At 41.6% G+C, this 25,586-nt stretch overlaps 1 protein-coding gene across 3 annotated transcripts in view; it reads right to left on the reverse strand.

The window, feature by feature from the left end:
* Nucleotides 1-24,029: 24,029 nt before the first annotated feature.
* Nucleotides 24,030-25,586, reverse strand: part of LOC118518013 (uncharacterized) — a 187,478-nt gene continuing 185,921 nt past the window's right edge. For all 3 annotated transcript variants that reach the window (XR_013446853.1, XM_036064437.2, XM_036064418.2), the window contains one exon: nt 24,030-24,508. Coding sequence is in view for 1 of the 3 variants with exons in the window: in XM_036064437.2 (XP_035920330.1) it covers nt 24,427-24,508 (82 nt within the window). In the remaining 2 variants the exon portion in view is untranslated. The remainder of the gene's footprint in view (nt 24,509-25,586) is intronic.

Genomic DNA, 25,586 nt, shown 5'->3' on the forward strand with positions numbered 1-25,586 from the left:
GGAGACAATCAGGTCTTCATTTAATGAACCCTTGTTCATCATCATTCCTCCACGTTAATACTAGGTGTGTACCTTTATTGATCTTAGAAGCAAATTAGCATCTTCTCAACTTCCTGTGAGAATTTAGTGTATTAATATGTGAGAATTAATGAATAAGGCAAAGAGCTAGAAGAGCTTTGGCCCAAACATAATGAAGGAAAGTATTTGGAAACGCTCACACGTGTGAGGATTCTCTAAATCCTTCCACTTAATTATAATAACAATAAAAACAAGAGCAAAGGCTCATTCTGTAATCCACATGTAGTGTGGAAAAGAAGAAACTAATCTTGTCTTTACATTCCAAGACAAATGAAGAATAGGCTTTTTTGAGAGGATCTATTCAGGCGTCTCTCTAAATTTAGAATTTGCTGCTGTTCTTCAAAAGGTGTTAACATACCTTATTAAACAAAATATGCCAGAAAAAAACAAAAATAAATTGCCCTCCTTTTCCCCCTTGATGTCCATTTTTCTCCTGGACCAGGACGCATGTGGAGAGGTTTCCTGAAGCTCCCCACACAGGACAGCATGTTCATGGCTAGTGTGGGGTGGAGTGAACCTGGGGGCCACCTTGACCGTGGGCAGGTGCTTTCTGAGATTCTGAGATGCTGGAGCTCAGAAAAGATAGGCAAATAACTTCTTTCTTCAAATGCTGTTCTTTTTAATTTATTTTTGTGATGGGGCTTACATTTTTTTTTAAAAGCAGAATTATCACAAAGTGATCTCTAAGTAGTTTTTATTAAAGCTAAATTAAACGTGAAACAGAAAGCTCCAGAATCTAACTCATTTTTTCAACCAGTGTTCCCAAGGTATTTATTGTTGAGTGATGAGTGGCTGGGGGTGGGGAGGCTGCACAGAATTGCGCTGAGGTGGGGGTAATGTGCCTTAAAAAAGCAGATGAAGGAAGAGGGCAGGATCAGAGCAGGCTGGAAAGCAGGCCACTGTTCTAGAAAAAAAAAAAATTTTTTTTAAATAGAAAAAAAATACTATTGCAAGGAATGTCGTCAAACACAGGATATGACATAGCTCATATGGACGACAAATAAGTGTGAAATGGGCAAAATACCCATTTATTTTTTTAAATTACTGTTTTAACACACTGATCAAAATGTGGATTGGGAAATTAAATGTAGAATGTAGAACTAAAAGAGGGGAAAAGCAGAATATTAAATTACCCTATTTCTAAACATTGCCGTCTGTTTTTTTAATCGAAATTATATACAAATAATTCATGTGGTATTTAATATGAAATGAAAAAAGTCCTCTCTGAATTCATGACATCAAGGTTTAGTCAATTGTGTTATTATCAAAAGGTAAGATTTTTTTAGAATACATACTCAATTGGAATAAATTATAGTGGATTCAACTCAAACCTTAAAATCTCTAGAAAGATGAAAACCTAGGTTTTGGAATCAGTTCCTCCGCCACATCGCAAACCTGCTTTTTTGTGCTCCCACAGGTAAATGTGGGGTAAGTTCTCTGGAAGAAAAAACAGCCCATGTGGGAGGCTACATGGAGTTCACCTTGTCCTCCTGGAGCCAGGTGAGGGATTCTGCAGAGAGATGAGCTAAAAAACGAAGAGAAAGCAGGCCAAGAGAAGTAAGGAGTATGAAAGTTTTCCTGGGCTTCTGCTCTGTGTTGATGGCTGGAGCGAGAGGAACCTTTAAAACTACAGGATCCTTCCTTCCTCCCCTGAAGGATTTCTTGAGGAGACATAGGCTCTGAGCTGGGGGAGCCCCAGGCTGTGCCCCTCATCCCCCCTGGGCCTCTCTCCTCATCCCTGCCAGAGCTGTCACTGTGGGGACCTCATCACCCTTCAGACAGTCCTCAGGAGGCTCCTCAGGAGCAAGGGGATGCTGTGCTCACTGAGTCAAGTCCTTAGAAGCCTGACATTCCGTGTCAAGACAAAGGGCCCCAGGAGGCCAGTGGAACATTTCACTAATATCTCTGGGGTTCATCCACAACTTTCCAGAAGAAAAGCCCTGAACAGCCACTGAGCTCTGTGTCTGGCCTGCTCTAGCTGCCTGAATGCCAGCTCGCTCAGTCGCACTCAGTTCGGGACCACGTCCAGGCTGCAGGCCCGGGGAGCCAGCACACATCTGAGCATGGGCCTCCTTGCCTCTGCAGGCCTGGGATGTGAGTTCTCTGACAGAAACAGATGGTGGGGTTTCAAGCCGTCGCTTCCAGTGGAAAGGTAGATGTGCAAACAAATGAGGAAGACAGCCCAGGGGGAAATGGCGGGGCGGGAGAGGGGCCATGTGTGCTCCAAATGAAATATGAGGGAAAACAGGTTTGCACTGGAAATTTTCTGTGCATCAGCTCAGAGGAAGAGACATAATTAGAGAAGGTGCATTGCAAAGTTTTCAGCCCAAAAGGAGAACAACAGCACTGTTTTCTCTCTGAACTGTGTCCCTTTTCAAAGCCGTTAGATATCAGAGACATCTTCATGGAAGACCGGTGAGATTCAACTCCTGAATCTGGGGTGCTGTAATTTCTTCCAGAAAGTTCTTTCCACCACCTGGCAGCACAGTACAAGGTGCATAAACTTACTAAAAACATATTTGATAATTACATTAGTAAACCAAACGGTAGACAGTACCCTCATGCCTTAGCTGTGAAGACTGGCTATGGAGTATTTTTTTTTAATTTAAAAATTAGCTGAAAGAACAGAAATAGTGCCTAATGTTTACTTCAATAGAAAAGGCAGAATGTGGAGAAGAGGAAGGGACATGAAGTGATTTGAATATATTACACACAGAAACCGCAATACCGTGTGATATCACCAACTTTTCGCTTTGAAATATATAAGGACATGTTTCATGTTATTCTGGTGCTTGGGGACATCTACCCAAGCACTCAGAAGCCCCTCACGTGATTTCTAGGAGCACGGCAACTCTGCTCCATTGGATGTGACAGCTCCATGCGCTGCAAAATCTTTCCCTTAGAAGTGTTCCAGGGGCGCCTGGGTGGCTCAGTCGTTAAGCGCCTGCCTTTGGCTCAGGTCATGATCCCAGGGTCCTGGGATCAAGCCCCGCATCGGGCTCCCTGCTCTGCAGGAAGCCTGCTTCTCCCTCTCCCACTCCCCCTGCTTCTGTTCCCTCTCTCTCTGTGTCTCTCTCTGTCAAATAAAGAAATAAAAAATTTTAAGAAAAAAAAAAGTGTTCCAGAAGTTAGATCACAGGATGATCTGCAGGTCCTAAGTGAGTTTTGTAGTCAATTGCTGAAATTCAAATCTCCATAGGTATCAACCAGATGATTTCTTCCAGAAAGTTCTTTCCAGGATCATCAGCATAAGACAAAGCCCATGCAAACTCTACAGAGCTATTTGATAAAGCCAGCAGAGTATGGGAAAAGACTGGTTTCTGGTGAGGATCTTTCTTCCATTTATTTAAGAAGCTCATGTAGCCCAGTTTGAAATCAGAAACGAAGAAGCAACCAGGAGACAACAAATGTATGTTTGCAGTGATAAGTACGATGCTGAAAAAAGATACCAGGATGGAGACACACAGGTGGCTTTATTTCAATAGATTCGTTCTAGATGTGCAACATGTTCTCAAAAAGAGCAAAGGACTGAGGGTATAATATATTGCTAAAAAAATGATAGGAAGGTCATAAATACATAGATACTTTACGAGAGTGATAAACTCTTCCCTACTTCTACCATCCATTATTTTATTTATTTATTTATTTATTTATTTACTTACTTACTTACATATTCATTTAAGAGAGGGAGGGGAAGGGGTAGAGGGAGAGGAGAGAGAGAACCCCAAGCAGAACCCCCTTGCTGAGCACTGAGCCCGACTCCAGGTTCCATCTCACAACCTTGAGATCATGACCTGAACCAAAATCAAGAGCGGGCCACTTAACAGACTGAGCCACCCAGGCGCCCCTACCACTCATCATTTAATCTTAACAGCACCAAGAGAGGGAACAGAGCCCAATTTACACCAGCAGAAATATCCAGGCATCTTTTCTTCATCTCCCTGACAGGAGCCCCCAGACAGGATCAAACTATAAACTGTCCTCTGGTGTTCTCAGCAACTACTCCGGAATGGATCTATATGTGTTATCATGGCCATGTTTTGAAAGCAACTTCTCCCACCCTCTCTTCCTTGTCTGTTCCTCCAACATGCCACACACACTCCCCACTCAGGACCTTTGCATATGCTGTTACTCTCAGTAGACGACTCTCCGGATATCTGTGTAACTTATTCCTCAGCTCCTCAGGCTCTGCTTTCATCGCAGATTAGAGGTTTTCCTGGGTCACTCAATACAATTTTAACTGTTCCTCATGTCCTGAAAAAACCCGTTTCTCTCTTACTGCTTTATTATTCTCCAGATATTTGTTTCCACCTGGCAGACTATATTTTTGTTTATCGGTTTATTATTTTTCTCTGTCCACTAAAATGTAAGCTCTATGAGGGATGTCATTTCCCAGTTCTCGGAATACCTTCTTGCACATAGTAGGCGCTCAATAAATATTGGCTGAATATTTGAGTGAAGCTATCATCATTAAAGCTCCGCTGAGCTTCGAGTTTTCTCCACACCACTAGGAATATGGTCATCTTTCTAGAGCACAGATCCAAGCATGTCACTCCCTTGTTTTCAAACCTTCAATAGCAAACAGAGAAATGAATACCTTAGGAGACCCCTCACATAAGATCGATCCCGAATCCCTTAAACTGGTTTACAAGGCACTTGTGACCTACCTCCTGGACATTTCTCCAGACTCGTTTTGTCACCATTCTATCATGTGCTAGAGGCATGAATTTTGGAACGAAATTCCTGGGGTCAAACTCGGGCTTTATCACTTACTGCCTGTGTGTCCACAGCATTTCTGTGATCATTTGCAAAATGATGATAATAATTGTACCCACCTCATAGATGGTGTTTTGAGAAAATTAAGGGGATGGGGCACCTGGGTGGCTCAGTCGGTTGAGCGTCTGACTCTTTTGAGTTTGTCTCAGGTCATGATCTCAGGGTTGTGAGATTGAGCTGGGCACATCGGGCTCTCTGCTGGGCATGGAGCCTGCTTGGGATTCTCCCCCTCCTTCTTCCTCTGCCACTTCCTCCTCTAAAAAAAATTTAAAAGCTTAGAAAATTAGGGGGCAGAAAGAAAAACAACTAGATATTCACCTACAGTGTGATCCAGCAAGCCTATCCCTAGGGATTTACCAAACAGAAATGAAAACATTAAGTTCACAGAAAGACTAGAACCAAATGTCCATCACAGCTTTATTCACGACAGCCCCTAACTGGGGAGAGCCCAGGCATCCATCCATAGGAGGGCACACCAGCAAGCCTCCGTGTGTCCACACATGGATGCAGCTGAGCAGTAACAGGGAGTGGACCGCTGGTACAGGTATGGGTGGGTTTCAAAGGCATTAGGCTAAGTGAACGAGGTGCTGCACAGAAGAAAACAGACTGCGCTGATATAAAAGTCTAGAGGAGGAAGACAACCATCTGTGGCAGAAGGAAAGAATCATGTTGGCCTCTGGGAAAGTGGTTGAGGATGACTGGGAAGGAGCATGAGGGACAGGACACTTCTGGGGTGATGGTGATGCTCTGTGTCATGATCGGGCATTGGGTTGTAGGCATTCGCCAAAGTTCTGAGAATGTACACTTAAAATTGGTACATTTCATTGTGTGTAAATCTTATACCAAAAGGATATAAATAAGTCTTAAATTCAAAATCATGATGCACTGCGTAGGTATTTAGGAGGAATTGTACTATCTGCAAGGTACTTTGAAATACATTAGGAACGTACAATGATTCATTGCTGGATACGGGAATGGAAAAATGGGTAGGACATATGATAAAGAAACTTCAGTTAAATGTTAATGGTAGAATCCAGTCGGTGAGTCTATGGATATTCACCTAAAAATGCTGTCCACTTTGCTGTATCTGAACATTTTCACAATAAATGTTGGGAGAAAAAATACAAAAGACCTCTGACAAAAATACTAATTTAGATTATCTTCAGGTAAAATGATTTCACACTTGTATGTTTCCTGTGCAAGTAAACCCAAGCAAGTTTCCTTTAGTTCTTTGAAAGTCCGTATCATATATTGCCTGACAATTATTGATGGATTTACCCTACATACACCAGCACTAACCATATTTTTTTCATTGACCATTTTTATAGAACAAAAGTTAAATGAGCCCAGTCTTTTGCAATTAATTTTTACAGGATCATTGATTAGATTTCCCCAAATAATTTATTTCTCACTTCATATACTAGAAGGTAATCCCATTAAATATAGTAGTGTAACATTTTAAACCCAGACTGCCTTGGCTTCCCATTGAAAGATTTACGTAGGTCTGAAACAAGAGCTATTTCTGCCTAATGATCTGTACGTAAAAGCAACAGAAATATAGAAGATAGGAATAATCAATCTATAACATGTTATATATTTCCTTAGAGTTGTCCAAGTAATCAATGATTTCCTGGTGAGGGTCATTATACATAGCCATGACTCCAGTTAACTAAACACTGAAAATACATGTTTCTCTTAAATTTAACATTACCTCCGTGCAGCTGGGATAGTAAACCATTTGGTGTGGGCCATTCAAATATATAGCCTAATTATCTAATTCAGTCAGTAAATAAAATAAAACAATCATCTACAGCCTATAGGGCACCAGATAGCCTCTCTGGGAAGTTATTGAGGCATAGACAGAGCCCTTAACCTTGGAGGGTTTTCTATCAATGACAGTTAAAGATGCCGTAGGAATAGATTAAAATGAACGCCCTACTCTTAAGAACTTTCTGCCTTGGGGCGCCTGGGTGGCTCAGTCGTTAAGCGTCTGCCTTCGGCTCAGGTCATGATCCCAGGATCCTGGGATCGAGCCCCGCATCGGGCTCCCTGCTCAGTGGGAAGCCTGCTTCTCCCTCTCCCTCTCCCCCTGCTTGTGTTCCCTCTCTCGCTATGTCTCTGTCTGTCAAATAAATAAAAAATAAAATCTTTAAAAAAAAAAAAAAGAACTTTCTGCCTCGCTGAGGGACAATGCAAAGATATAGTGAAAAAAATAAACAGAGTAGTGTGTCATAAGAAAATATACGTATAAAGATAAAGTAGTCCAAAGTACCTCTCCCTTAGGATGCCAAATGTAAGTTACAAATACAATTTTAGATTGTGAATGAATACTTTAAAGATCAATAACTTCCGTGTAGTAGCTTAATATTGAATTTAGAGAAAGAAACATGAATACATATTTTCTAATCTTACACATAATTATGGCTAGCATGTATGGAATACATTTTAAGGTACTCTGTTACTTTTCTACTAGTAGTAGAGAAATTCTCCTAATAATTTTATGAGGTAGGTGCTATCTTCCCCATATTGTAGTGATACGAAAATGGAGAGGTAGGGACTAGGTTAAATGCCCGAGTCTACATGACTACTAAGACACAGAGGCTGGAATGGGTGGGTGTGTGGTTCCCTGGTCCGTGGGCTGAGCCCCTTCTGGAGCCGGCCCTTCTGTGATGCTGAATTAATTAACTGTACCTGGTATGGAAGCAAGTCTTAAGGTCAGGATTGGGTTAAATAAAGAATTTTTTTTTCCAGATATTGTTATGTGTTCTAAAACGTCTCTAATAATGAGTCACTTGGACTAGAATTAAAGAATTTTAACTCTCTTGATGTATAAGAAAAACTGAGGAGAATGAAAGTATTTTGGAGAATTTTTTAAGAATGTAAAGTAAACATTCTTGGGCGAACTTGCCCCCATTTAATTTAGAAATAAGGCGGTGGGGGCGGGCATCATCCCAAAGCATTACCCATACTCTCCTCTCCGTATAAATAACAATTAGCTTTTATTGAGTGCTTACTGTGTACTAGGCACTGTTTTAGCCCATTATATGCAGCATGTAACACTCCACGTTTTAGAGTTGAGGGCACTGGGACACAGGTAGTTAGGGGACTCGCCCAAGGTCACCCAGCTGGTGGAGCTGGGTTCGCACCCAGATACGATCTATTGCTGAGATCGGTCACATGCCTGTCAACTCAGATACACTGCCTCGTCCCCAAAATGCGCAGTATGCACTTTCAATCTTGCCAATGCCTCTGTGTGAGGGCAGAATTTTCCAGTTAACCAGCTCTGACTTCATTTTCTATTCTTAAATCTCTTGGGAGAGGCTACTCCAGTCCCAGACCTGTATTTTTACACTGATTAGTTACCTCTCTCTTCTTCAGGGTTCAGGATGAAATGGGAGAAACAAGGGTATGTCTATATATCTCTGTCTGTATCCCTATCTCTGTCTCCATATCTGTGTATCTACATGTGCCCATACACATCTTTTGTCTTTTCCTGTATGGAGGATTCGTTGTGCGAGGGTGCCCTCAGTTGCAGACATTCAAAAGAGACAGGTTTTTGAGATGGAACAGTATTTGCAATGGGTGTTTTTTCCTTGACAACAACAATTAAAATCTCCTAGATATCTCTTTCCATATCCTGATGTACATATATATATAGATATATGCCTATGCATTTAGACATACTATGCATACATATAGAAATGACATAGAGATACATAAGTCTACATACCTATCTATACACACATGCGTGTGTTTAGATGGACAGATGATAGATAGATAGATAGATGATAGCGAATAAGTAGATGATAGAGGTATAGATATTTTTAAGGGTAGGTAGGAGAAGTTTAATGCTCCCTTCCTATAATGAACAATTTTTTCTTTCAGATTAACTGGTTTTTACCTTAACCTTTAGTAGTGTAGAAATGTATGCATTGCTTGTTTGGCTTAGGTAGTTTCAAACTTGGGGAATTGAATATATGTTTGATGGTCACAAGCTGTGGGATCTCCTCTGTGTGGCCACCTTGCTCTGTTTATTGCAAGGGGAGGCTCTCCAAGCGAGTGGCATAAGCCAAACTTCAACTCTTTTTTTTAAGATTTTATTTATTTATTTGAGAGAGAGAAAGAGAAAGAAAGAGAATGCACAAGCACAGTTGGGGCAGGATGGGGACAGAGGGACAAGCAGGCTGCCCACTGAGCGTGGAGCCCAATGCGCTTGATCCCAAGACCCCGAGATCATGAACTGATCTGAAGGCAGAGGCTCAACCGACTGAACCACCTAGGAGCCCCCAAACTTCAACTCTTGATGAACTTTAGACGCACCACCCAAGGGTCCTTCTGAGTAGCATCCTTGCATTAGGAAAACTGGACTGTTCTTCCTCGTAATTCCAACTCAAAAGCATTGTATGTACCTATATACAAAAATAATAGCATATAATTTTAAAAACTCTGTACTATAACATTCTCTGTATAACTAAGCCATAAAGTTCTATATTTAGTAATTTAATAAAAATATCTAAATTTTATCTTTAAACTTTTTGTGGATAAAGAGGCACAAAGCAAATAGATCTTTAAAATCTTCAGAAAGAAATCACACGAAAATAATTATAATCTATAATTCAGAGCTTTGTTTTTCACAAAGGTAATAAACTAAACATTCTCCTTGGAGACTTCTTTACTGTGCAAAATGAGACTGATGAGGTCGAACTGTTCTTTCTACAACCTCCTGACATGCCAAGCAGGGATACTAACATCTCCAAAGAGAAATGGAAACTGTTGCAGGGTTTGAAGAAGGACTAGGGGTCATCAACCTAAAATTAGACATTGATTATGCTGTCTTCCCAGCCTTGGTTCCTTTAAGATTTTTCTTCTATGCAGCAACGGTCCGCTGGAGGAAAGGAAAGCTATATGTAGCCACACACATTTGCAATTTAATCTGAATATCATACTGAGGAAAGAAATGATGGGTTAGCTCGAGGCCTAGGTGTTCTCAACAGTCGTGTTTCACTATATTTCCTCTTCAGAGCGTAAACTCTTAGCAGCGTGGCTTCAGCCTTTGGTTTATGCACAAACCTCCCTAGTTCCACTCCAGATTGTTCTGTGGTCACAAGGAAGCCAAAATGGTGCAGAGCCTTCACACCTACATCCTCCCTGCCTCTCCAAGTGTCCTACGAAGAGAAGCATGCCTTCCCAGTTGCAGCCATTCAACATATTCTATCTCTCTCAGTGCAATACAACACACAAAATACTCTTGTGGCCACACATGCACACATAGAAGCCTGTTGTTACAGGGTGCTTTTCCAAGACATATTGCTTAAAATATTTTGTTTATCCTATTTGAGTACCCAAAAAAAAAAAAAAAATTCCCTCCTGTTTGGATCCCAGGGCTGTCATAAGACCTCTGCTGTTGAATAGTGTCCCTGCTCAATAATAAATCTAAGGAGGGATGGTAGCTGACGTGCGTTCCAGAGGTTGACCCTTAGGTTACACGAATATTTATCCCTCCCCCCCGGCTCACTTAGGAACATCCTCCCTCACCTTCTCTGTTTCGGGTTCACGGCTCACGTGTGAGTGCCTTTGTAGATAGAAACGTTAGATCATAACAATGAGAGCAGAAAATCATGAACCCCTCACATCTCCCAGACCCTAGAAGCTTGCGTTCGGAGGGAAAGGAAAGCATTAATGGATATTGTTCAAAAGGTGCCGCGTCCTGCCCGTGGTATCTTGGCGACTCTCCGAGTGAGACCCAAAGATGCCGTCATCAGCGCCTCTGCCATCGGATTTCACTTCCTCCCCGCATTCCATGTGCTGAAAAGGAAGGTGCTTAAGCTGGAATATGCACCGATTTTCCCATGCAGCAGTCTTCCAAAAGATGCTAAAAATTGAAAGACTGATTGAAAAAAATGGTATTTAGGTAACTTCAAGAAGAAAGATAAAGAATTCGTTTTTCAGGGTCATGACCAGGAGAAGGCTAATGTCAAGAGTCAAGGAAGTGTTCTACCAGGTGTCTACCAAATCTCTCTTTTCTTCCATTTAAATAATGAGGTGACAGGTGCAGTTGCATTAAAGATACTTATTTGTAGGTTACATATTCGCACTAGTTCATTATCTTTAATTTTGGTTTAATTGAATGTTTGTAGATATTCAGGATTGCTAATGTGATTAACTTTTTTATATATTTCCTAACCTAATTTACTTGAATACGTGCTCAATGTATATTTTTGACGTTGATCATGCTGGGCTTAATTTCCAGATTTTCATCTACACTTTCATGCCAAACGAACCCCCAATTTCAGTTCAGCCTACTACCATACTTTTATTCTGTATCTTATGATTTCTAAAATACATTTTGCAATCAAAGCCCCGATGTATTCTAAAAAAAACCTGTAATTTGACATATGTGACTGAACTTCTTGAAATGAAAACATTTTGTTATTTCAGAAACCCTGTGGGTTAAATTTTTTTCTCTGAAATGTAGGCATCCTTATAAGAAGGATAATTTTAAAAATTGAAAGAGAGTTTATATTTTGTGCATATTGCCTAAGAATTACAGAAGGGGAATAACCTCACCAAGAATATTTTTAAATGCAATTAAAATAAAATAAAATAAAAATAAAATAACAGTTTCACCTAACAGACTGGCAAAAATTAAAACAGAAGGACCATGCCTAACACCATCCAGGGCAGCAATCTCTAACCCTGTTGGGGGAATCACAAACTCACGCCACTCACTCCTGTAGGAAAAGTCTTTAAAATACACATACCCTCTAATTTTACTTTTAGGAATTTAATCTAAGGAAATAACCATAAATGTTGGAAAGTTACATGTACGAGGACATCCACGCCCAATCATTTATAGTAGATAAAGTTAATAAACACCATAAATATTCAGACAAAGTGTTTAAGGAAGTACCCATGGAAAAACACTGGGTAGCCATTTAAAATAAAGGTAGAGAGAGGTATTTGGTAGCATGGAAAGGCACTCATGATATACCACTAACAAAAGGAGCAGGCCACAGACAGCAGAATGGCAATTTTTACTAACTTACATGTAGTATTGGAAATGCAGGGATCAAAAGTAAGATCAGATATAGCCCGAAATGTTAGCATCACTCATACTTGACTTGTGAGACAACAGGAGATTGAATTTGGTTTTTCTTTTTTTATTATTGTTGCCTTTTGTTTTTATTTATTTTTATATTTTCTTCAGAGAACATCTGTTATTTTCATGGCGCTAAGAGAGCTTAGTGGCCTGTAATTGGAAGAATGCTTAATAGAAATGACATTGTCCTTGCATGGTTCCCCTACTGTGTTCAGGAGAGGTGGGAGGATGCCCTCGCGTCCTCTTCTCCCCCCACATGCCCTGCCCCGGCCAGAGGTGGTAGCGGACCCATCGGTCACGCTCCATGACCATTTGCATGAGGAGTGAGATGCTCAGTACATCCAAACATCACACTCATCAATGGGGTGTCTCTTTTTGTCTTCTTCTTGCTTCTTTTTGGCCAAATAACTCGCTGAACCCAGGCTCCCTCCTGAGCCCAAGGCCGGCTCGCTTTTTCTGTCAGTCTGACTGTCTTCAGATTCAGTTGTTTGGGTTTGGATTCTTTCCCCAGCTCCCCCGTCACCCGGAATCAGTCAGCCTTGGTGGGGAAGGGCGAGATTCCAAAACTGGGCTTGGGCTCTGTGCAGGGGACACTGTGGCCTTATTAGGTGGCCTACTCCAGCCCCATTTGCCAACGTCCTCTGCAGTTTTCCTGCACAGGCCCCTCCAGTGAGAGGTGGTGTGTCCTGTCTTTTTTTTCTGCCATTGTTACTTATGTCTAACTCGCTGCGAGCCTCCTAAGTAGGGGACACTGGGATTTGAAGTAGGAATCAGGCATTCCTCCGTCTCCTAAGCAAACACCGCTGAATAACGTGAAGATTTTGCCCCAACCAGACCAGGCGTCATGGGCCCTTGATCTGGGTTGTCACGTAGGCTCCGCTCCGAGAAGGGCCCTGAGCTTGGTTTAACGCTATGCTGTTGCTGTCTTGAATTCTTTAGACATTTTTGGACAAAAGGCCCCCAGCCTCACAAATTGTGTAGCTGGTTCTAGCCCCAGTGTCAAACACCGAATGTTCTTTCTGATAAAACATGTGGCCAAGTCACAAGTCACACACAGATAAATTCGTTTCGTGTACTGGGAAAAGAACATAGGAGTATCTCTTTCCTTTTGGACAAATAATAGTAAGAAGAACTGTCTCTCTTTCCCAGGAAGCTTTCTGAGCCCTTATTTTTTGCACCTGACTATAGATTTGCATTTGAAAATTACTTTCAGAGATGAAGTAAAAACCCTGGGCTCTCTGCACTGTTAGCAGAAGAACGGAACAGAAAAGGTCACTAAACTATGGAAAACCATAGATAATCTGTGACCTCAAGACTCCAGCTTTGTAAGTATTTTCACTTAATCATGACAGGGTGACTAATCTTTGGGGGGTTCCAAACTTATGTCGAGATTAAATTCACATGTAAATAGAAAAGCAAGTCTTGTCTGATGAGCCCGGCGAGGCTCTCTTGGATCTTAATCAGTCATTGGTTGCCGGGCAGGTCAGCTAGTAAATCAAATTATGACATCATAGAATGTTCCCAGTATCGATTCTTTGTCATGCCATCTCCAAGAAAAATAACATCACTCTCGTCCTTCCCCAGGATTTAGTTCAGAGGCCTATGCTCGTGGCCTTTCTAATCAATGTTAAATTTCCTTTGGGGCCAGGTCAGGAATAGCGGTCTTAACTGAAACAATAACTGGAGATCAGGATGGAATTTTTTCTATCCACAGCCAGCATAAAGTTATGTTTACTTTGTCTCCTTTAATCCAGGGCGCTGCCAACAAATTTATATTAAATGCATGTAATATTCCATTCTGTTTAAAAGATTTGGTAGAAAATGAGAGAATAGAGTGTATTATGAATGACTGTCTGTTGACAGGCTCCAGGGACATACTGTACTCGTTTTAAATTCATCATATTAAAACGGATATGGTTCTCATATGCTAATACCCTTTCCAATTTGTTTACAACAAAATGGGTCAACGGACCATTAATTCAGTTGCAAAACTGTCATCTCTGGCTTAGGTTTTGTACGACTAATGAGACTTGGCTGGTGTTTGCTCACAGTCTGTTCTACACTCCAGTATTAACGATTTCTATTGACAAGGTTATTGGATTCAAAGTGAAATGTTTACATTGAAAGGGGAAACAAGCGTCAGATATGAAGCTCAAACAGATACTCCAAGCTGGAGAAGCTTATCATGGCTAAACCCTCTACTGTTTATTCCTCCTCCTGAAAAGCAAGAACAACAGGAGACATGAGGATGAATGTAATGACGAGAAACAATACCAGGATTCTGAGAGGTTAATCCAAGCACAACAGAGTTAATCTGGGAGACGCCTGGGGAGGTGTGGGGCTAAAGACTTAGACAAAACTTGCTACTTTTTGATCCAGTTGTACCTAATGAATGACTCTATTTGCAAAGAAGATTTTGGATTTTCAAACCAGTGGGGCAGAAGTTACATCCTTGGTTTTTCTGGTGAAACACACTTGGGTACTTGTTTCGAGAATAAATGATGTCGAAGATCTTCATTTTCTTCTCGAACGACAAAACAAAAGGAGCGTGACAATGCTGATACTTAAGAAGACACAGAATTTGGCCCAAGACCTGAAAGGCTCTGAGAGCCAAACCATGCATTCAACGGAGGCTACAATGATATTATTTTGTAGAACGGAGAGGAAATGTCATTTTATTTAATGTTCCAAAGTTGAAAAGATAAAATTTACACGTTTGATGAATGATCAAAGTACTTTGAAATAATCATTTATTTTCAACTGTGTAATCTACATTATTATAGCTGACATATAAAGTCAGAAAAATAAGATAAAGTCCAAAAGGGTTACATTTAAGAGTATGGCTCTGCTTTGTATATGTTTGCAAAAGCTCTGCCTTGCAAAGCTGAACTTTCAAACTGTGAGTGAATTAAATTCAGTTAGGATTTTCCCAAGGTAAGAAATCAACCATAACCTTGGGCGGGGGGGGGGGGGGGGGGGCGTTATTCAAGCCTAACTATGAACTAATCATGTTCTTTAAATTCAATAGCATATCTTCAGCATATCATTAAACACATGAAAATCCCCAGGGATTAGAGCCCAGATTACATCACATAAACCGACCACGATTATGCCACGTTCCACAACTGAATGAATGGAAAGATCTGAAAACAAAGTAATAAGAACCAAATAAAAGTAATATCACAGCCTTTTGGAGAATGGGTAGTGGACATGGGGGAATGTTACCATCAGAACGTTAAATTGGGCTTGTCCTAAATCCAACCGAATGTTTTTAAGGTTTTCTAAAAGAAAGGTTTTATCTTAACGGCAATTTTCAGTTCACTTTCCTAATTTGAAATGTTAATATGGAAACATATTTTACAGAGGAATGTTTTATATCAAACTATAAAACAACCTTCTTACAAAAGATTCTTAAATTTACACATAGCTTTTAAAAGTACATCTTAACTTAAGGAGGTGATATAAAAATCATAATGAAGTGTAAGTGCCATTTGAAAACGTATTTACCACTGTCATTTCTATTGTTTAATAGAATGAGTTTCAAAGCAAATAAGACATCTTCATCTCTAAGGGATATATCATTTTTTACATTTATAAATGAATCAGAAAAATAAATATGTTTATAAGAGATTCCTTTTGAATTGCATTAGTGAGTTTATATTTAAGCTTATTATTTAAACCATTTTCATTTCCCAGGGTGTCATCTTTATATTGATTAAGTAGAAATGAACACAACTTATAAAGCAACAGTTAAAAAAATGCATTTCTCATGCATATGTTTTGTTTAATTCTTAGCTGTTTTGTGTAATTCTGTTTTTAAAAATAACTTATAATGTCAAATGTTTAACTTTCTCAAGATTACTCAAAAGTTTCAGGTAACAACGTTAAAGTCAACCAAACAGATTGAAATATAAAACTGAATCCTTCGTTACCGTACTTAGCACAGTTTGCTTCCTGGAACATAACGAAGACCTCAACAACTGGCATTATTATTTCATCCAAAGAACAAAGAGAAACCATGAAATTGTGTGAACTTAGAGAAAAAAAAAAAGTTTTGTTTTTGTTTTTTGTTTTTTCCCTCTCCAAAGGACAGAACAAGGACCAATGTTGGAAATTTCAATTCCAGGTAGACTTTAGCTCAGTGTAAGTTGAGACATTTAGAATTTTAGCTGCTCCACAGTCAAAATGGCTGCTTTGATTTCTGGTAAGCTTCGTATCACTGCAATTATTTAAGAGAAAAGAGGAAAACAAGAAAAAACACCTGTCCAGTCAAAGGAAGTCTTTATGGGCAGGCAGTGGAACTAGAGAGCCCCTAAAGTCTGTCTCAGTGTGATACGTTATGTTCCAGAACATCATGAGTGAGTCAGGAGCTGTCATGTCAGGTGTGTGTATTAAAACCACATTTAAACGTTTACCTGGGACTCCGATGGCTTTAGGAACAAGGCTCATTTGGGGCTGCCTTTGGAAAATCGTGATGAGACCCATCCAGGCTAACACTCGAGAAACTGACATCGTGTAAGACATAAAAAGTCTGAATGCTTCCGAAAACACTGACTCCTCTCCCCTGATCCTTACCATTCCCTCTCCTTATATCACGTGCTGTGAGCCAACTACCCTCATCTGGGCGCTCCCTCACCCACCAGTTTGTGAGATGGATGGAAATGCATGATTGTGTCTTTACATACACCCTGTCCCCCGGAGGGAAGTCTGCAAAAGGTGACAGGCTGGGCAGCGGTAGAAATGGATGGAGAAAGAGGAAGAGAAACCCACAGAGGCTGTTGAGGGCAAATAATCCCTGAGATTGGAACAGGGAAAGGAGGGGAGTTTTGCACTGGGGCATTTTTGCCCCCCTCTAATAATAATGGATACAGATAATGTCCCCTTGCAAAAGGATGCATTTCCTTATCCTCCAGATCTGACCGGGGCCCTGCTATGCGGTCCCCGCCTCCTGTAATTCTTGCTCTCGTGCCCCTGAGTGGGGAGTGACGTTTCGAGCATCTGTATCCCTACGGAAGTGAGGGAGGGGGTACCACTTCGTGTCACAGGGCCAACGGCTCTCCCACGTTCACTGTGTGTCTTGCCCTGGAGCCTCACTCCATCTTCACGCCAGCTTTCTGAAGTGGCTTAATTTGTGGGGCCCGACAGAGCATAGCCCTGCCCTGAGGTTTTGGACTTTGGAGCCAAAAGTGCCTGCATTTTAATCTCGGCTCCGTCAGTCTTGGCTGTTTAGTGTAGGCAAGTCAGTTACCTCTGTATGCGTCCGGGTCTGTCCTCCTCTGTGAAGGGAGGATAAAGATAGCGCACACGTCCTCGGAGCACTAAATAATCATGGGCATAAGGCCCCAGGAACAGTGCCAGGCACAGAGTGGATGGTAAGTAAACGGGAGCTGGTATTACGCTCATTTCGCAGGTGACAAATCTGAGGTTTGGGGACTCCACGTCACAGGTGGAGAATGGGGAGGTTATCCAACTCTTAATCACTATGCCAAGATGCCCTAAAATATGAAATATGAAAATGATTTCTTCCCGGAACAGAGAACAGCTGTAGGGGATGGACAGATGTCGTTAAGAGGAATGAAGGGTAGAAATGCTACCCCCCTTAGGAGAGCCACCCAAGGCAACCCAGGGACACGCAGGAGCCGCTCTGGAGGGCAGACACCCGGGAGTCACAGGTACCCCGACGTCTTTGCCTGAGAAGCTCTTCCCACCGGGAAGCGGCCTGAGCGAGGCTTGATGGGAAGGAGTCATTCCCAGCATCTGGCCGCGTTAGAGAAAGTCGGTTCTTTCCTTGTTAATCATTGTCATTATGCACCATCTATCTAGAGATCTGTCTCCAAAAAAAACTCCTTATTAAAGCAAGGGTGTTATCTGTGAGATGCGACCAAACAGCTTGGGGAGGGGACAGGGACAGGTTGAGGAAGTATTTGCTTACCCGACAGATACTGAGCAACTACTATGGACCAGACACCACACTATGTGTCGGTGTTTGTGATGCCAAGCCAGGGCTTTCCAGTCTTGGGGTCAAGGTCTTTCTTCAGTGGCTGATGCTGAGGACCATGGTTAGCTGCTTAAGGATGGAGGATGAATCTAGATCCTCACCTTGCACCACACATTAAAATGGAATCTTAAGTGTCTTAAAGGTAAAACAAAAAACAGGGGCGCCTGGGTGGCTCAGTCCGTTAAGCGTCTACCTTCAGGACCGGTCATGGTCCCAGGGTCCTGGATCAAGCCCCACATCAGGCTGCCTGCTCAGCATCAGGCTCCCCGCTTAGCATAGGGCTCCCCGCTCAGTGGGGAACCTGCTTCTCCCTCTGCCACTCCCCCTGCTTGTGTTCTCTCCTGCGCTCTCTCTCTCAAATAAATAAATAAAATCTTTTTTAAAAATGTAAAACAACCCCCCCCCAAAAAACCCAAATAGAAACTATAAATGAATAATTATCTGATAAGCTGGTAGAATGAATTTTCCAAATGCAGAAAGTTTGGAAAAAATTTTTTAAAAGATTATGATAGTAAATCAAAATGAATATATTTATAAGTCAATATGAAGATAACAAACCAGGAAAAACATCTGAAATAAAAGCAAGAAGTCGGCAATCTGGAATTCACCTTATTGCTCTGGAGGACCCTGAACCCTCCCTCAAGCCCACCCCATTGTCAGTTGATAGCCGATCCTGCACTGGCTGCTTTATTCCAGCATCTGGATTATTGCCCCAGTGTTCTGATACTGATTTTAGAATTTGTCCCCAAACACTTGACTGCCTGACTTTGGTCCCAATGCCCAGTGGGATTCTTACCATGCCCCTTCCCCAGCCCAGACCCTATCATATTCCAAGTAAAGGCTCAGTCCAGCCCAAACCATCTTTTGAATTAGGGCCGGCCCTAATTTAATTCCATTTCCCTTCTAATATAAATTCCACTATTGACACCTTGCTTCCGAAGTTAGCTCTGTTAATTTTCCATCCATCCCAGGATTCCTCCCCAGTGATCTGCTGCTAAGATTCAAGCACGCCTCCGAGCTTAGCCCACTGATGGTGACAAAAACACTAAAAAGGACATCAGTGTTTATTTTAAATGGCAAAAATACATTTTCTCGTCTCCTAACCAAGGGGTTGTCCGGGATCGCATTAAGAGATTTGGAGTTTTCCAAAGGACATGAGCCCCCGCGTGTGGAGCAGAAAAAGGAGTTTGCTCTCATCTGGTAACGGGTAAGCCTACAGACCCCTGGACTGAGCTTCCCCGCTGAGCGCTCACCCAAAAGCCATTCGTGGGAGTTGGACCTCTCGACACATTTCAACAAGTCTTGTGCAAAGTCTTCTTCCTCATGATGTGCTAAGAATGCCTATTTTAAAAGTTGTATGTTCTCTTATAAGTTGCAATATTAAGGAACTGAAAAATAATTAGGTGTTTGTCTCTAGTTGTTTACATTACGCTCAGGCTTGAAACTCCTGTCAAGTCCCGAGGCTGGGAGGCTGACTGAAACGGAAACAGGACACAACAGCAGTGCACTTCTAGCCTACAGGGTCTACACCTCGTCACAATTCAAACGTGGAAGGGTTGTGGGGAGGCAGCCGGAGTGTCCTAGAACCCCGGAGGCCAGAGCCCCCGCCCCTCCGTGGTTGTTACTGCCATCAAATTTGATGTTTATTTGCACCCAGGGGTTAGGTTACTAATGGAGAGGCCTGCAGCCTGGGAACCTTGTGTCATTTTGCATATTTGTCAATGAACTGGAAGACACAAAACGTTGTCCAGGGTTTCGACTTGGGGATTTTGTGATGTTTGAGGATATGAATTCTTCTTTTTTACTATTTTATTTTTTTTCGAAGGGAAAGCTGGAGGGAAGATTTTTAAAAACGTGTTACTGAAACCCCAGTCTACTCATGAGAAAAACATCAGCCAAATTCCATTAGAGGGACATTCTGCAAAGGACCTGGCCAGCCCTCCTCAAAACTGTCAGGGACATCGAAACAAGGAAAGCCCGAGAAACGGTCACAGCAGGAAGGACCCTAAGGAGACAGGACAACTGCATGTCATGTAGTATCCCTGATGAGATTCTAGAACAAAAAAAGGACACGGGGTGAAAACTAAGGAAATCTAGAGAAGCTAAGGACTCCCAATAGAAATAATTAATTATAACAAATTGAGGATGTTAACAATAGCAGAAAGCAGCGGAGGATATATGAAAACTCTCTATACTGTCTCCCTAACTTTTCTGTATATCTAAAACTGCCCTAAAACATAGTCTACTTAAGACTAAAATGAAAAAAATATATATATTGAGATTAAAGTCTATTACTAAACCTTGATAATCATTAGTACTAATTATTATCATTGACAATAATGATCATCATATTACTAAACATGATCATTACTCTTTTAAGATATTTTTCTTTTTATTGAACAAAAAATGCAACAATCCATATTCATGTCCTTTTTCTTTTTAAATTTATGGTCCTAATTAATTTTATTGAGAATAGTTTTCTTATATTAAGAGTAGTCAGAAGACTACTCAGAAGAGCAGAAAGAAGACAATTGAAATTATATAGCCATATACAAGTGAGTTAGATCTGGTAGTGAAAGGATACTTTGTGTGTTTGAGTGGCTGGATGTAGCTTGAAAATAGACAAAGAGTATACAATTTATACACATATGACTTCCAAGAACTGCAGAGCCCAGCATTATATGATGGATCATGCATTACTTTGGGACATTAGCATTCTTTACAATCTTAAATGTTGTTTTTTAGAACCTCACTCAGCCAGGCATTCTTTCTATTCATTGTAGCATATTTCTGTAATTATTCCCTTAGCATAAATACCTAGAAGTGGGATTTCTGAGTCAAGAGCCATGAATAATTTTAGGATGTCTGTAAATGTTGCCAAATCACTCCCAAGATTCGTGCCGCTGTGCACTCTAATAAGCCACTTTGGAGAGCGTCTGGGATGTCCCTTCCTTAATTAGATAGGCCATTCAACAGAAAAACATTCGAGACACACTTGTATGTACCATGTTCTTGTTGTAAAAGGCCCTATTGTCAAAATATAAAATAGATTAAAGAGAATTTTCAAAAGAAATTCTTACATTTTAAAATCGTAATGTCCTACATTAAAAAAATATATTTTGGGTTCTTTCCCTTGTTGCTCTGTTAAAAACTATAAATTAACATCATTAGATATAAAATACATTAACTAATGAGGAGACATAGGGGTGTATTGATACTTATATAAGATTTCATTTCCCTTAGCAACAGGGCTTCAGTTACAATCAGTTCATGAACATGTTTATAATTTTGATAAATTGGTAAATTGGAAATTGATTCGGCTTATCATTGCTTCATGTATCTGGCTAGCTATTTAGCTGCAGCCCCCAGCGTGTTTTACATAAAAGAGTAAGTATAACATAATTATTGTAGAAAGAATGTCTTTTGGCCAACAGGATGAAGTGTGTCGGAAATGTTCCTTTATTTTCTGGAAGTCAGCTTCTCTGGCTCTCCCTGCCCCATGTTTCCAGCCTTATGGGAAATGCAATCTCAGCTATGACTGCATCACCCCCTGTCCCCAGAACTGTGGAGATTGTTCCAGAAGCGGCCACCCAGGTTCCCACATGGTCCTTGCAGGTTAGGAGGCTCCTCTGCACTGGCAGGTTCCTTGGGGGGTCAGGTTCCTGCTGGGGGGGAGAGGGAGGAGAGACCAAAGACCCCCTCCCTCTTCTAAATCCAGAACCAGCTCTTTTTTTCCCTGAGCCCTCAGTCCACGCAAAAGCCCGTCAGGTATGATCCCTGCGTGTGCTTTCCTTCTGCAAAAGGGAGACCCAGCCTCAAGGGGGAAGCTGCTTCTACTTTCCAGCCCTGCAGAAGTTCCTCAGGCAAAATCTCCCAAAGCAACAGTTACCTGCAGAGGAAAACGCAGAAGAAAGAGAAGACACAAAATAATATTTCAACCTTTCTTTCTTTTCTTTCTTCCTTCCTTCCCTCCCTCCCTCTCTTCCTTTCTCTTTTTTTTTTTTTTTTTTCTCAGAGGAGGATCTTGCCTAGTGTAGATAGTGTTATTAGCTATCCTGAGATGTCTCTCTCTTTGGAAATCTCAATTTCTCAGGAATTAGAAAAGTCTGAACAATTTTAATACAGGGAAAAAAAGACAAAGAACACACTGGGCGGGGAATTAAACAGAATTCACGGCTTGCAATGAGGATCTTCAAATGCCAGTATGATTAGGCTCAGGGTTGCTGCAGACAACATTTAAAACAGGGGGGGTTTAGGGCACCTGGGTGGCTCCGTCGGTTAAGCCTCTGCCTCCTCCAGCTGGACCTACCGTCCTGCCTTAGGATCCTCAAGTGCTTATATTCGACACTGGATCTCCCTCCTCTTTTGCTCAAACTCCGACCGCATGTGCTCTCAAGGTGAACTCAACACCTGAGCACCTGCAGGCACGCGGGTAATCCTCCCGGAGCTCCACAGGGACCACGCCCTGAGTGTGCAGCCTGGAGATGCGACTTCCCCAGAGGGAATGTCGTGCCTGCCCTTCGGAAAGGAAGCTGCCGTAGCACACCAACGGAAGAGATGATCTGGAGCACACACACGAATTAGACCTTCTGTAAACTCAGGAATACGATGTTCAAAGAGCTCCCTGCCACCACCTCACCGGGAACGCAAAGTCACTCTGCTCGCTTGGAAGGGCGGCCATGACCGTGGGGAGCTGGGATCAGGGTGGGGGACTGCACACGTTCAAGGGTCTCTGAAGTAATTACGTAGGCAGGGAGGCATCTGTTAACCATAATTTTCTACATAAAAGGCTTTTCTTTTCCCCACTTAAACTGAATACCCTTCCCCTCCACATCCAGCCTGCTCCTGGAGTCAGAATTAATTCATCCACCTCTGGACCCGAGGGACACACTGTTTAGATGGCCACTGGTGTACTTGGTTTGGCTCTGTCATTGTTATGTATGTACCTGTCTCCGCTAGTAGACTCCGAACAGCTCCAAAACAGGGGCCAGGCCTCCATCCTATATTCACTCATTCATTCAAGCAATGTCATTTTCTCTGCTCCAAGGAGGACCGCAGCTAAGAAGCTGGCTAGATATATGCAGTGATGGTAAGCCAACGGGAGGAGAGAGGATACTAGATCTCGCTGAGATCAAGCAACTGGCCCCTTTGTCCTTAGAGTCCTAGCATGGAGCACAGCACTCGGCTCGCACTGGGAACTGGGTTTGCCCTGCAAATTAAGTAAGTGTGTGGTTGTGTCTAAAGTCCGACTTAGATTTAACATTTGGCCCTGCCTCTGACATGTCAGTTGACTACTACTGAAAATAGATGATCTATGTAAAAAAAGGGGTATTGCCCTAAAAATGATGCTGTCCTAAAGATACATGAGCAAGCAACGCTTCTTCAATGTCAATACTAGAATCTGTTCTCAATCTCCACAAAATAATCAGGATAGTAGTCATGTCAGTGGGAAAAAGATGTAAAGAGATTATCTACCAGTCCAACCTTCCTTTTTTTTTTTTTTTTTCTGTGGCTGGGAACACTGAGTCCAGATAGGGCTCATGATTGAAACATTGGAGAATGTCCTCATCTCTATAATGATGGGTAAATGCGTCCATCTGGGGCTTTGAAGATTTTATTTATACCCCCACTATCTCAGCAATTAATATTTATAGATTACAACAACTTCATGTTCTGTCTGGAAGTGTATTTAAGTATTTAAATTGCCTTAAACTTATGTTTATATCTCCTACAGGACTATTGAGATTTTGGTGTGAGAACTTAATCTTTCTCATCTTTTATACTAATGTCCTTGTTGATAGTTATCTGAATGAATGAATGAATGAATAAACGAATGAATGAATGGTATCTTTGATGTAGACTGAATGCTAACTCTATTTGGATTCCGCAGTAGTGATGCTTTTCTTCACTTTGAGCCTATTAGTCAATTGAAGGAAACCTTTCTAATCAGTATCGCCCCTTTCCCTCTAAAGAATCAAGTTCCTGTTTGGAAGTTAATAGAAATGAGTTTGCAAACATCTGAGCAGGGTCCTATGTACGAATTTAGTAAACAGACACAAATTCTTGTGACCAATAAACTTGTATTCTTTGTAATCAAAGCTCTGGTTCCTTTATTTAATACTTGGCTCTTGGCCCATGCACAAAATTAACATGACACATTCCAGGGAAAAGTTCTGTGAGATTGGGTGGGTGATATCTCACGATCTGAAACATCTTTACTTTGTGCAATCATTAAAAAGTAGCCTTAAACACACTTCGTCATTTGTAAAGACCAATGTTTTGGGATAGTTACCCTTTCCTTCTGTTCAGAAACAGAAATTATTTCAAATACTTCTAAAGCCATTTCATACATAAGTGCTTTTAAAAAAGCACAAATGACTATTAACCGTTCATGAAAAGGAGCCCTTCTGTCCCCGATGAGAAGTCCATCATGTTTAGACAAATTTAGGAGATGACATTCCAGACCTAGCAACACCTAGAAGATCTCTTCACACATCATTTGGTTTTTTCTTTTCTTTTTCTTCTTTTTGATGGATGGATGAGCAAACTTTAAGGAACTAATGAGCAGATAAAAGTTGAAATGGGAAAGGACAGTAATGTTAAGATAAGTTAAAAGCTCTTCCCGACACCAGCTCCCAACACTGCCCCCCCCAGCCGCCTCCCCTGTGAACTTTTTGTGTTTCATTCATTTTGCTGGAATTGGAATTGGAGAGGCCAAGAAAAGGCCATCTCCTGCTTCATTGACTAAAGCTATCCTGTAAGTGAGTTTAATGGGTTAGAAGTTAATACAGTGACAGTTCTAAGGAAAGTTACCAAGTGTTTCCAGTGCCTGAAGAGGCTCCCTGTGGCTCTGGGTTCTCAGACTTTCCTTCCACTCCCCTTGTCTCATATGTGTGGAAGCTTCCATGAAAAACCAGGGCCACCTCTCAGGAAACAAAGCCAGCCCCTAATAGGAGTGCGAAGAGCCTCATTAGTGAAGGGTCTGGCAAAGAACTAGCTGTAATTACAGCTGACCTAAAAGTGTCGGTCCCGTGAACAGATAAGCTCTTAAGAGAGAAATCAAATTTCCTTTAAATTTGCAAACTATTGTTTTCTTGCATTCACCTTCTGAAGAGGAGTCTTCCTCTGCCGTAATGTGAACCCTCTCGGTTACACTCCGTTCCTCTGCGCCCTTCTATTTTACCATCTTTTTAAAATCATTTTATCACTTTCCCACATGGTTTCCTCAAAACACATCAAGGAAGGGGCAACAGAGCCATGACATTCTTTCCGTCAACTAAGCACAAGAAAGAGCCTTTCCCTCGGCGCCACCCAAGCATATGCTTTGTGAGATATACTTTTGCCTTTTTGTTGGAGTAGCGTACACGAAAGAAGAGTGCACAGTTCCTAATGTGCAGCTCTCCAAGTTTTCGCAAACGGAAAACTCCCATCTAAGCAGCACCCAGGTTAAGGACAGAACATGGCCAGCTACGGAAACAAAGGGCTCAAGTCTCACAGTTCTAGAGGCTAGGCGTCCCCAGTCAAGGCATTAGCATGGCTGGTTCTTTCTGGAAGCTGTCTATTGTGGGCCTCTCCCTTAGCTGGAGGGACGGCTGGTAATCCTTGGGGTTCCTTGGCTTGTCAATGCGTCCCCCC

This window comes from Halichoerus grypus, chromosome 4 (genome assembly GCF_964656455.1).
Source record: "Halichoerus grypus chromosome 4, mHalGry1.hap1.1, whole genome shotgun sequence".
NCBI lineage: Eukaryota > Metazoa > Chordata > Mammalia > Carnivora > Phocidae > Halichoerus > Halichoerus grypus.